Below are 14270 nucleotides of genomic sequence, written 5' to 3' on the forward strand. Positions count from 1 at the left end.
TGAGCCACTCAGGTGCTCCCAAAAGTTATTTTTAAGAACTGAGCATCCATTCTGTACTTTGTCTTTCTTTACCTACAACATACAGATCCTATTTTTTAAGCACAGATATTTCAACATATATCTTAGCATGCTACTGCCACAGCTAGGATATGAATTAAGTATTAGACACTTTCCCCAAGGAATACTGTTATATAATTCTTTATATAAAAAATAACATATTAGCCACTATACATGAAGGGTATTCTGGGAGTGAGGAAGCTTAGTGTACTTCCTCTTTTCGCCTCTACTCCCACCTCTGACTCCCACCCAATACCACAGCTCTCCTGGGCTAAAGCAGCTGCTGGGGTGAGTAGCCAGGCAGGGACTACATGGAGGGAACTATAAACCTCTGCAGTGTTCTCTCTGGGTGGACAAGAGACTATGGAGCAGTAAGCATAAAGACTCCAAAAGCTAAGGAAAAGCTGATTAAAAGGTTGGATCCTTTTTACTCTTGAGGCAGGGAAAGAAAGAGATGACCAGGCAGAGATTTCTACCAAAAGCTCTATCAGAAACTGATACCTTGAATATTGACAGAATATCTGGGATATGAAATATAAATGTTAAACAGTATCCTTGAAAAGGCAGGCAGAACCTGCAACGGAAAATCTAGTAACAGCGTAAAAGTGAAGATTCTAAACTATTCAGGAAAAAACCAGGCATTAAGAAACCCAGAAGTTAAAGTGGTATAAAGGTCTCTGTATAGTAGAAGACTGGAGGATACAGGGAAGAGAAATTCTAAAGGTTTCATCTTATGGAAAGGAAAAGCAGTGAGAGTGTCACAGTGAAGAAAATGGGTAGGATCTTATAATAATATGATTATGAACTTCAGGAAAGAGAAGGTCAACATAAACAGAAGTACCAAATTAAAAAGGACAAAAAGGGGAAAAAGCAGTAACTTAATTAGTCAATAATTTAGCATCCATTTCTAATTTTAAAATCTAGAAGGAAATTAGTTTAATTTGATAAAGGCTATGTATCATTCTAAATGATGAAATATTAAAACCATATCAATGAATACCAGAAACCAAACAGAAATGTCTGCTAGGATCATTACTGTTCAATAGTATCTTGGCAATGTAATAATAGCAATGCAATAAAGCAAGAAAAAGAAATGGTCAATAAAAAAATTGGTGGGAAGGTGTTTTTGTTTTTGCTTTTTTTTAACCAGTGTAAAAAATATGTAGAAATGGAAATGAAATAAAGAAAAACAATACCTACAAAACACCTGTAAAAATATGTAGAAATGGAAATGGAATAAAAATAACACCTATAAAACACCTAAAATAAAAGAAAAAGAAAGGTACAGGGAGGGCTTATTTGAAGAAAATTTTAAAATCTACAAAGAACATAAAATCTGAATAATAAGAGAGATGTATTATGTTCCTATCTGAGAAGACTTAATAACATGAAGAGGTGAATCCTACCAAAATTAAAAATACAAATTTAATGTATTTCCACTTTCAACCATACAAGATGCTATGGGAAGTTGATAAAATTATTATAAAAGTCATGTAAACAAGTTAATGACAGGGCGCCTAGGTGGCTCAGTGGGTTAAGCATCCGACTCTTGGTTTCAGCTCAGGTCATGATCTCATGGCTTTGTGGGTGGATCTCACGGCTTTAATGGATGCAGGCTGGCAGCACAGGGCCTGCTTGGGATTCTTTTTCTCTCCCTCTCTCTCTGCCCCTCCCCGACTTGTGCTATCTCTGTCTCAAAATAAATAAATAAACTTAAAAAAAAAAAAAAAGAGGTAATGACAGAGAATAAACATGGAAAGTATTTAAAAAAAAAAAAAAGGTAAGGGATGAATTTCCCCAGTAGGTATCAGAAAACTAAATAAAATCAAATAAAAATAATACCAGCTTATGAATAGACAAATATACCAATGGAACAAAATAGGGAACCCAAAAATAGATCCCAGTAGTCAAAATACTTTAATATAAAGCAGAGGTGGCATTTTTATCCAGTAGAAAAGGATAGTTTATATCACTATTGCCTGTAAGTCAAATTGTGCCCTTCACCTGTTTCTGTAAATAAAGTTTTACTGGAACACAGTCATGTCCATCATCTGTAAATTGTGGCTACTTTCTAGCTACAGAGTTATACAGGTGCAACAGAGACCATCTGGCCTGCAAAGCCAAAAATATTTACTATCTGGCTCTTCAAGAAAGAAGTTTACCAAACATTATTTAATAAATGATCTTATCAATAAGTCAGCAGCTAGAAGTGGGGTGGTGGGAAAGCTGTATTTCTCTAAATCTATCTTATAAGAAAAGCTAGGTCAGAAAACAGTGTACAACCTGCAGGTGTATACATACATACCTATATATGTACACACATACACACATATATGTGTGTACATATATGTATACATACATATATGTATGTATATGTGTGTATACGTATACATACGTGTGTGTGTGTGTGTGTGTGTGTGTACATACACACACACATATTCTGGCTATATTTCATCTAAACATAATATCAAACACAAACAAACAAAAACCAAAAAACAAAGTAGTAAGTGCTGGTGAAGACGTAGAGAAATTGGAACCTTTGTGCACTACTGGTAGGAATGTAAAATGGTGCAGCTACTACGGAAAACAGTATGGCAGCTCCTTAAAAATTTAAAAATAGAATTAACAATATGATTCAGCAATTCTACTTCTGGGTATATACCCAAAAGAAAAGAAAGTAGAGTCTCAAAAAGATATCCGTACACCTACTGTGATGGTAAATTTTCTGTGTCAACTTGGTTGGGCTGTGATGCCCAGATATTTGGTCAAATATTATTGTGGATATTTCTGTGGAGGTGTTTTTTAGATGAGGTTAACATTTAAATTGGTGAACTCTGAGTAAAACAAAGTATCCCCCAAAATGTGGGTCAGTGTCACCCAATCAGTTGAAGGCTTTAATAAAACAAAGACTGACCTCCTTTGAGCAAGAAGGGATTCTGCCAGAAGACTGCCATTGGACTCAAACTGTACTTTTCCCTAAGTCTCGAGCTTGCCACCCTATTCCATCAAATTTTGGGTTCACCAACCTCGCCAGTCATGTGAAGTAATTCTTTAAAATAAATTTCTTTTTCTCTCCCTGCATCCAGTTGGTTCTGTTTCTCTGGAAAACCCTAACATACCCGTATTCATAGCAGTATTATTCACAACAGCCAAAAGGTGGAGGCAACTCTAGTGCCCATGAATGGATACATAAAACATGGTGTATACATGCAGGCTACAGCATGGACGAACACTGAGGACAATATGCTAAGTAATATAAGCAAGTCACACACACACAAAATACTTTATGACTTCACTTATATGAGGTACCTAGAGTAATCAAATTCATAGTTGGTGTTTAATGGGTATGGAGTTTCAGTTTTGCAACACGAAAATGTTTTAGAGACCGTATTTAACACTACTGAAGCATATACTTAAAAATAGTTAAGACAGTAAATTTTGCATGTATTTTGCTACCATCAAAAGGTTTGTTTTTTAATTTTAAGGAAAGGTACTGAAAATAACTCGCAAAAAAAAAACTAAGTAACATATGTTCAACTGCAGAACAGAGAATACATTCTATCCTATTAAAGATATTAAATATCTTTACACAGTTCAAAATGTATTACAAATTACTCAGTGTTTCTTTTTGAAATGAAAAACAAAATTACTATTCACTTTACCACATAGTAAGTCCCTGTTCTTTTTCTCTGGCCTTTTCTGCTGCATGTTAGTGCAAGGTATCAACTAAAATGGGAAACAACAAAAGAACAGAATTGCAATTTCTCACTCAAACTGCCATAACCCCAGAGAAGGAATCTGAATAAACACCACCATAATTTGCCACACATTTCTGCTGTTTTGACTTTTCAAAATTCATAAATCAGCATTTCTGAAAGCAAACAGAATCTAAAATTTTGACTCCTTCTTCAGTCCAGGAATTGCCAAGTTAAACTCTGACATCATTTAACTGATGAACAACTGCCAAAAAACAACTAAGAATCATTAATTAACCTCATTAGAAAATAAGCATCGTTTATCAGCTTCATGTTTTTGTTTAAAACTAAAAACAGTTATGTTGCTCCTAAGAGGATTCTCTGAATTTATTTGTAACTTCTATAAATAAGTTTATTTATAACTTCTATAAAGAACAAAGTAGGTGATTAGGTAAGCTTTATTGAACAAATTTGGATATTCAGATAATATGGATATTACTAAAATTCTTCAGAAAATAAAAAGAACACTCCATAATATAGTCTAACCCTGACATTTGCAGCCTTATTTTCCCCCAACTCTGTGTTCAACACCTAAAAGGTCCTCTCTGCCTACAAAGCTCTTATCATCACTCTTTGCCTTCCTTAATTCCACCCACCTGTTGATTCTCCAAGAGCTACAACACTGCACCAACAAAGCCTTCTCTGCCCTCCCAAACTAGATCAAACTCTCCCTAGAGGATTGAGGCTTTTGTTGTATACCTACCTCTGCTTCCCAGCACCAATGACAGTGGTGATTTTACATTTGTTTGTACACTTACTTGATTACCTTCCACCTTTAAACTACAAGCTCTGTAAAGGGTGATGCAGGATATTAACCAACATTTGTATCCCCCATGCGTAGCACAGGGCATGGCATGCAAATATCTGTGAGTCCATGAACTTGAATGAATGAACGAATAACTGAATAAAATAAACTTTTCTTATGCAAAGTATTTTGGCAGGATAACATTTATGAATCCATTGCTTCTTGAAAAACACAACAAAACATGTCTAATTTCACTCTACAACCTAAATACCAACGCCTAAGGACTTCACCGTCACTTTACAAGTCTTTTTAACAGATATCTCCATTAATCACCATCTGTTTACGTGTGCTATTCTAAATGACATTTAGGTTACATTTCTGAAACACTTTCTGCCTTCAACCTCATCTCTAGAATACCAGCTAATACAAAGCACCTGGATTTCAGGAACACAGACCTGAAACTCAGACACCAAACTAAACTGTTATGTAAATGACAGAAATGACACATGTTGGTCTATAATGGCTCTCTAGACTACTTTTGTACCTATTTTACTTGTACCGCTAAAAGTCTGTCGCTAGATTGTAGTCATTTTGAGCCCATGACAATCAAACTACAGATGAAAAACAACGGAGTTTTCCCAACAGTCTGGACAAAAGCCAGCCTTTACAGAGTATCACCAGTTAGAAGACTTCTAGGTTTCTATCAATTTATTTAGTTGAGGTGGACTTTATGTGATAATTCTATCCTGAAAATTCTGTAAACCTCATTTTATACGTAAAATTATACTTTTTAAGTCTCACCTAGGTCTGATTTTGGCTCTTCCGTGTTTCATTTGTGTACCCCTGAGCAAGCGACTGAAAACCCTGGGCTTCAGCTTCCTCATGTAAAATCAGATGATGATACCTACATCATATGGTGGTTCTGAGGCTTCAAAAGATGAAGTGAGTATGATTTAAGCATGCTCAGTGCCCCTTCCTTTTCACACCCCTTGCTACAGAGGAATTTTATTATTTTCTGCAAAGAAAAATATTTTAGTAAAAATGATGTCTTTCATTTATCTTAATAAACCTAGAGTTTCAGGTACTGCTTAAACTTATTACTAATTTAAGTTCTCAGTACAGAGATTTATATCTACTATGAAAGAAATGAAAGGTTCAGACTAATCAAAACACTGCATAAGTGAAAGCTACACTTAATGGAATATCCTACCATATGAACTAATATCAGCTGTAAAGGAGTCCGCAACAGATAACCTGTATTCCCCTCGAGAGTGTTCAATTAGGAAAACAGGAAGCAGAACCCATCTTCCTTTGGTCAAGGCATGAATGAGGATTCAAACATATAAAGAAATGGGAAAAGTGAGGAATGGCAAAACTAAGAATGGGCAAAACTAAGACTCCTAAATTTTTATATTCACTTACATACCTTACTCCTAAAATTTTACTCAAATTCAAATAAGAACCTAGCTGGAAAGGGGTAAGACCAACAGGAAAGTCAGCTCCTCCTATCTGAGGAGAAACTGCCAACTTGTTGGCACAGGAAAGATCAGGCAGCAAGCTCTTTCCTAACAAAGTCCCCACCTGGCAGCCACATTTCGTCAAGCAAATTTCAAGAATTCTCGAGCTTCCCACTTTCAATCTAATTATAGAACTTTATAAAACCATTTTCTCTTTCACACACACATTCTCTCTTTCTCTTCCCTCCCCCTCGCATTCTCTCTAAATCCTTCTCTAAATCCTTCTGTGTTGTGACACCACAACAAAAGGTATGAATACATTTGACAATTTTTCCCAGAACATAACATACACACGGAAAGGCACACCTCCCGCTCTGTACATCTGCACCATTATTCTAACAGTAATAACCCCACAATAAATGATGATTATATAACATACTTTCCCTATCAGAGCGTCAAGTATTCACAGCATAGAAACTACAGTAAAGTATACAAGCCAGAACCTACCTATCTAAGTAACTGCTAAAAGGTATAAATCTCAAAATAGTTTTGAAACTCCTCTTTTGAGAATGCCTTTAGAGTTTGTGGTATATTTTATTTAACTAAATGCCACAAGTAAGATAATTTGCTAGGGTCTGGGAATGCATTATGGTACGTTACTATGGAGCTCGTGGTACAACAGAATAGCCCGAAATCAACTACTAATGACAGATGGAATGATTTAATGAATGAACAAATATTCACAAATGCCTACTACATGCCAGGCACTTTTCTAAGACCCTGGACACACAGCATGAACAAAACAACTGCCCTGCCTTCATGAAAAAGATAAACCACTTAGAGAGTATAAATTTCATTTTTAGAAGTGATTAAAAGTCATACAGTACAATAAAGGACTTCAGTCAAAGCAATCCCATAAAGGAAAGGACTATGTTTGCTGTAAAAATGATAAATTTGCTCTGAAGTGAGGAGTTTAAAATGTTTTAAAAAATAAGAGTGTCACTGACAGAATTATATAAACCTGTAATATGGCTTCTTTGGAGAAAAACTTTAACCAGATATATAAATTCATTCAGTCATGCCCCTTTCATTTTATGTATGAGGAAACAAAGGCCCACCAAGGTCAGTGTCAGACCTCCCAGAATCCTGGAGGCCCTGCCTTCTAGTTCAGTGCTCTTTCTGGAAATACAACTTTATTTTTTAAAGAAAAGTACTTAGTTTAGCCTTTATGTCTCAAACCTTTTCGAACCTTCTGAGCTCAGTGAGGTTTACATGTAAGTCAAATTGTCAGACTATGAAACCGAAGCAGAAAGAGGCCAAAATAATTCTCTACTAAGTGAATAAAGCAAAACTGTGATCTTGCTCTATCGTACACAGCTGTTTTAACCCTTCCAAAGCTTCTAGCTCTTTTCCACTGTTATACATTTAAATCCAAAGAAAACAGCTAGCTATTTCAGTTTGGGATTATTTAACTTTTTAAAAAGTCTATTTTTCAGCTTTAAAATTATATGATCTTTGGTGCTTTTTAACACCCTATTAATTTAACACCTTAAATTAAGTAATTATAAAGCACTCACAGTATATGAAAGACTGTGCTAAATCCTACTACACAGATTTTTTTAATCCAATCTTGCCTTCAAAGATAACACTAACATTTTGAGGGTAGTAGTGTATCCAGAATGCTAGCTAGATCAAGAACTATCTAACTTGGGCAAAGCACCTGAATCTGTCTTGGCATAGATAGAAAGGCAAGTTTCAGACTGTCCAGTCCCAGGAGGAAAGGAGTCAAGCCACCTGACCCAGTCCCATTTGTCCCCTCCCAAGCTTGGCCCTAAAGTGGGCTGCTGCTTAAAAACCACTTTTGAGGGGGGCCTGGCTGTCTCAGTCAGCAGAGCATATGACTCCTGATCTCAAGGTCGTGAGTTCAAACCCCACATTGGGTGTAGGGCTTACTTAAACTTTTTTTTTTTAATTTTTGAAATCCACTCAGAAAACTTAAGGATTACTCTGCTATTGTTTTTAAAATGTACTTTAACCACCAATATCCATGAAGAAGTAAAGCAGACTCCCTCTATGAGATTATGGACTACACGAATCCTACTCACTAAAAGTATTATACTTAGAGTCCATAAAATCTGGCTTCATTTTGGCTTTTCTTTATGGAAGAGCTAAAGCATATCACTCCTAAATCTAGCTCTGCAGAAGTTTCTCTTATAGAATGCCCAGGTGGTCAGTACAGAGTCATCTAACATGAGACATTTCTTCTCTCAACATAGCTAGGCTTCCTGCCATCTTTCTTTCTCACATCATTTTATGCAACTATAGGAACTCTTCTACTTGCCCACTGTCAAACAGAACAGTGTCCAAAACTGCTACCAGCCCTCTTTTCAGCAGGTGGCTTTATTCCTTGCAACACAGAAAAGACTGAGGCTTTCCCATGTGAGCAGCAATAATTTTTCTCGTTCTTTCCCTTTGCAGTTCTCTGTAAACCTCTCCTCTGCCAGGTTAACCTTTACTGTGAATACCAATCCCCAAATGCTTTGCTCCACGCTTACTTTCCTTCTAATTTGATAAAAACATTCTTCAACAAAACAACCTAAAAATCTTTTCAGTCCTAGCCTTCCAATTACTTTATCCAAGTCTTTATTATACTGTGGATGATCTGTGACTTATAATTCATTGTCTTCAGCTACTGCTGAATAACACTTTAGGAAGCAGCTTTATGAAAACTACTATATTTTTACTGTGGGGAGGTTATAAAAAACATTGCCCTACTCCTTATAAATGAAGCCACATGAGAAATTTCTTTCCTATATAATGCCCAAGAAAGTTTAGCTTTCCCTAATGACCTAGTAAGTTTTCCTTTTATGTATGATGGGGAAAAAAATGTTATCACATTTCTTTTCCCTTGTTTTGGATACAAGGACACTCAGGGTCAAATCTGCAGGTCAATTTTAATAAACTTGAGTATCTCACTCAGTCAAAGCTTATATAATCTCACGCTGAGTTTCTATTTTTTATTTTCGGTGATTTTGATTTTAAATTCTTTTCTACTTTGTGATTATAAATTCTTGTACATTCCCTCAGATTTTTTTTTTTTTTATGATGCATGGCTCTGACTTCAAATTCTTTTTTGTTTTGATTATATATTTGTATAAATTGCTTCGGATTCTTCACAATTCTGGATTATGCATAAATAAATAAACTATAGTATTTCCAAACCCACTGTATAATATCTGTGCTTGACAAAGACTTGTGGAATTTAAAAAAAGAAAGCATAGATGTGTGGCTAACTAGATCATCTGGTCTTATTCCAACAGGAATTTTTCCCATTTTATTTCTATTGTACATATTACGAATCCATGATCTAAAAATAGCCTATTTGCCATTATGTTAATGAAATCAATGAAAAGAAACCTTATTTAAATTATTTCATTCTTTGAGTGTAGTGGGCTTTTACTTGCTTTCAATTAGATAATTTGTTTTCCTCTTTAATACAGTTATGTGATTGATGGCTCTTTAAATATTTAAAAAATACTACAGAAGTAACTACGAGTAAAGACTGTGGGATACTGAAAATGGCTACCAAGGGGAAGTTATGACATAATCTCTCTGAGTTTGAATGGAAATCTTGCTAGATTAGAGTCCATGTCTATGATATTATGTTCCAATTCCTATTCCCAACGACTTCTTTGTGATAGTAGGTAACTCACTTTCTGGAATACCATTCACTCAACAAATATTCACAAAGTATTTGCTATATGTAAAGCACTTACAAGCTCTGAAGTACTCTACAGAAAAGGAGTTTCTTTACCTAAGAAATTGTGCTATAAGGAAAGCCTACTATCTACTTTGTTGTACAACACTAAATAAAGCCTCACTGTTAAAACAAATAGGTCGATTCTCTTTATTTGTGGTAGCTACATTTTATAAAATCACTGCAAACGCTAAATCAGCAAATATTTGAACCACTGTCCCTGGGAGAAATACAGGGTTGGGATACTGTGAGCCTCTGGTCACAACACGTTCTTCAACTGATCAACACATAACCTTGTTTTATGTGTGTTTCTGTTTAAAGATGACACTTTAGCACTGCTCTTGGGAGCAATTTTAAACAAATCACCAAAAAAAGCACAAAAGCATGAAAAACAACAACTGGGAAAAGAACAGAAATAAGAAGGTATGGCATTGCTGAAAATGTGCATGCCGGGCAAACCAAATTTTTTGAAGTTCCACACATGTCCATGAGCGCACTGCTGAGTACTGACTCTGGTCACAGATAAATTTTAGAAAGCAAGCAAATATTGCAAATAATGAGGATCAACCAAATATCTCAGCGTGGTTTCTGCTGTGATTGTCACCAAAAGATAAAGATCTGGGAAGATCGACTAATCAATACTCTTCAGTTACTATGCCAATTTAAAGAGTTTTGGATTACACCACTTCAAGAAGTAAGATGTCTGAGGCATTCACAAGCTGGTATCATTAAAAACACTACTTCCTACCTGATATATTCTAAAAGGGATATAACGAAATCCATTTTCTTCTGCAGGATATTCCATGAGTTTCCGGTTGATGGCCCAAAACTGATCAAATCTGTCTGTAATGATAAATTATTTATTATTAAAAATGAACATTATAACTTTAAAGCCTCACATAAAGAAATGAAAGTTATTAAAAACCCTTAGACATTTCTGAAAAAGTTTCATTTACATATTATTTTTTCTTAAACTTATCTTTCCATAACTAAACATAAGGCAAAATATAAAATTAATTTTGTCTACATTATTGCTTCCTCCTCCTAGATTTTTGCATAGACATTTTATCTCATAAAAGAAACCCTGAACAGGTTATGACTACTTGTGTTATCAAGGCAAAATAACATCACATAGGGATGAATGTCTAGATTCCCTTGGTCCTATTCCTACTGTCTAAACTGTTAAAGGACAACTTCAAGTGATCTAAATTTTAACCAGAACTTATTTAAAGAAACAAAGCCAAAACACCAAACACAATAAACATTAAACAGCAAAAAGACAAAAATACAGGAAAGGGTTTGAAAGAAATGTGGAACCGGTAGTTAAGAAATAACTGTCAACTATAGCTTAATCTCAGAGTGATTAAATAATTCCTTTTTAAAATTTTCAGGCTCAATTAAAAAAAAACCACTTTACTGAGATATAATTCACATACCATAAAATTCACCATTTTAAAGTGTACAACTCAGTGGCTTTTAGTATATTCAGAGCTGAACAACCACTGTCAGTATCTAATTTCAGAACATTTTCATCCTACCAAAAAAAACCCCATACCCATTAATAGTTACCCCCTTTCCCTCTCTTCCTATCGCCTAGATATCATTAATCTTTATTCCAGACATTTCATGTAAATGGAATCATACAATATGTTGACTTTTGTATCTGTTTTTTTTCTTAGCTTGTTTCCGAGGTTCAGTTATGCTATAGCATAAATGAAATTTCATTCATTTTTATGGCCAAATAGTACTTCATTGTATGGAGATCTATTTTTTGTTTTGTTTTGTTTACCCATTCATCAGTTCATGGACATTTGAGTTGTTTCCCTTTTTTTGGTTACTATGAATAATGCTACTATGCTATGAACATTCACGTACAAGCTTTTGTGTTGGATGCGGATCTTCAATTTGCTTGGAAAACTGAGTTCTATGATATGCTGAGTTCTATGATAACTGTTTAACTGCTATATGATAACAATATTTTCAGAAACTGCCAAACTGCTTTCCAAAGACGATGCATTTTACATTCTCACCAGCAATATATGAGCGTTCCAATTTGTCCATATCCATGTCTACACCTGTTATTGCCTGCCTTTTTTATTACAGTCACACTGGTGGGTCTGAAGTGGTATCCCCGTATAGTTTTGACTTGTATTCTCTAACGACTATGTTGAGCATCTTTTGTTTACTGGCCATTTACATATTTATTTTGGAGAAATGTCTATCAAATCCTTTGTCCCCTAAGTGGGTTGTCTTTTTATTGTTGAGTTGTAAGATTTTTTTTTTTAATGTATTCTGGATACAAGTCCCTTACTGATAAATCTACACAAATATTTTTTCCCCATTCTATGTGTTGTTTTTTAAGTAACTCCTCTCGACTTACCCAGAATCCTACCTTAAAATTATTTTTTATACTCAGAAATTTATCTCAGAATCAGATCTCTGTAAAGCACATGAACAGTACAAGAATTTGGGATCAGCTTGGTATTAAAGCACATTCTCTACTACTAGACTCATCTCAATCTAATTTACTGCCAATCTGTCAATACTGTTTAGGCCATCATACTTCCGTAAGAGAATAAAGCTTAGATGCTTCTCGTATCCCTGTCCTAGAGGACTGTGACAGTCTCTAGGCCTTCTCTACTCTCATCCTCAACTCCGACCTGGGAGTTCACACCATATCAGAACAGGTATGATAGGTAACTCGGAATCCAGTTAGTCCAGCATAATTTCACAGATGACAACGAAGGCCCAGGTTATGAGTTTCATGAAGAACCAAGACCAGATGCTCAGTCTTCTGATTCAAAGCCCACAACCATTTCAACAGTTGCAACCACAAAACTGCATTAATGCTAAGAGTAGCTCCTTTAACCACAGTCCTTTCATATATGAATGAATTATTCTTTCAATGCTTTTTTAAAAACACCTTTCTATCATCAAGTATCCAGAAAGAATGTGATAGCTAAATGAAATGATTCTTCACGCAAACCTGAAATTTTATGCACAACCCCATCATCAAGTCTCTAGCACCTGGGAAAGTGCAGGCATAACATATGCTCTTGGGTCAAAGAATGAACAAGAGAATACTATATGCATAGCCTTTTATTGAAAACATTTTGGGTTCCAATCCCAGGTATACAACCAAATAGCTAGGCGAGTAGAAACAATCAATTGAAAATTGACTAATTCATTTATAGATGAAATAAAGAGGTTCACTTAGTTTCTGATACCTCCTCCAAAAACACAATTTTATAATTATTTGAGATGCCTTCTTTTATCGAAACAGAATTTGCTAAAAATCACAAGCAAAACTTTATGAGACTTTATGAAACTTTATGAAACTTTATGGACTGTTTCTAACAGTGTTTTTTAAAGCAGTGGTTCTTAACCAGGAGAGATTTTTGCTGGAGAAATTTCTGGTCGTCACAACTGTTTACGTGTGATACTAGCATTTACTGAGTAGAGGCCAGGGATGCCGCTAAACACACCACAATGCACAGGACAGCCCCCCTGCCCCCAACCGAGAATTATCTGACCCAAAATGTCAATAGGGCTAAAGGAAGGAAAGCAAACACAAACAGTAAGAAGTACAGACAGGTAATTTAGTAAAAAAGTTTTTACATACCTACATGGCAAAAAAAAGAAACTGGAAAAAATGAACATCATTGTGCCCATTATCAACTTAATGACTCTCTGCTTCAAACTCACCCTTTCGTGGATGTCCTGCCATAATGGACACAATTGAAGTATTTCCACTCTGACAGCCACATTAAGCTTTCTCAGTAGAGTCCTAAAAGGTCACTGCCAGAGAAAGAGGTTCCTGTTTGCATAGGCACACTGAAGACCTCCAGACCCCGTGAGCCCCTGGTTTCCTCTGGAGGCCCACATGGGTGGCCTACTTGCAGCTTCCCATTGAGCTGCCACTCTGTCTGCATGCCCAGTCCACTTGCTGCTAGTGGACTGTGCTCCAGGTTGTCCTGACTGCCCAGTGACTGCAGACTAGCTCCAGTGTGGGCAAAAGAGTGAACTTCTCTACTAGTCCAGTGGACTGATCTATACCTTTTCCAACAAGTTCTAAATCCAGCCTTGGGGAAGAGGCTCTATGTAAGTGTGACTTTCCTCCCTTGGCCCTAGAGTACCATATATGCAGTTTTCTTATATCTTACAGTCACTCTTTTATCAGAGTTTAATAATTCTTCATATGAAACTTACCCTGCTTAACCCTCTGTGTGGTTTCTATCTCCTGACTGGACTCAGTCTGATACAACTATGTTTAAAAGGAATAAAGACATAATGAAAGATCTGTATTAATAGTAGCTTTTAATCTTCTTATAAAACTGTTATGTTCTTACATAAAACAGGTATTTCCTTAACAATACTAAAAATATTCCAACCGAGAATAATCTTTTATAAGCCAAAGTTATTAACAAGAAATATACAAATAGAAGGAATTAAAAGAAAATCAGTCCTGAGATTGAGTATATAACTAATCATCATTCACA

The 14270-nt window shown here is 35.6% G+C and overlaps 1 protein-coding gene across 2 annotated transcripts in view; it reads right to left on the bottom strand.

Annotated features, from left to right (window-relative positions):
- The window catches only part of ATG5 (autophagy related 5), a 128092-nt gene that overhangs the window by 43025 nt on the left and 70797 nt on the right, over positions 1-14270 (bottom strand). For both annotated transcript variants that reach the window (XM_030316050.2, XM_030316051.1), the window contains one exon: positions 10520-10614. In XM_030316050.2, coding sequence (XP_030171910.1) covers positions 10520-10614 — 95 coding nt within the window. The remainder of the gene's footprint in view (positions 1-10519; positions 10615-14270) is intronic.

The sequence above is a fragment of the Lynx canadensis genome, chromosome B2 (assembly GCF_007474595.2).
Source record: "Lynx canadensis isolate LIC74 chromosome B2, mLynCan4.pri.v2, whole genome shotgun sequence".
In the NCBI taxonomy this organism is placed as follows: domain Eukaryota; kingdom Metazoa; phylum Chordata; class Mammalia; order Carnivora; family Felidae; genus Lynx; species Lynx canadensis.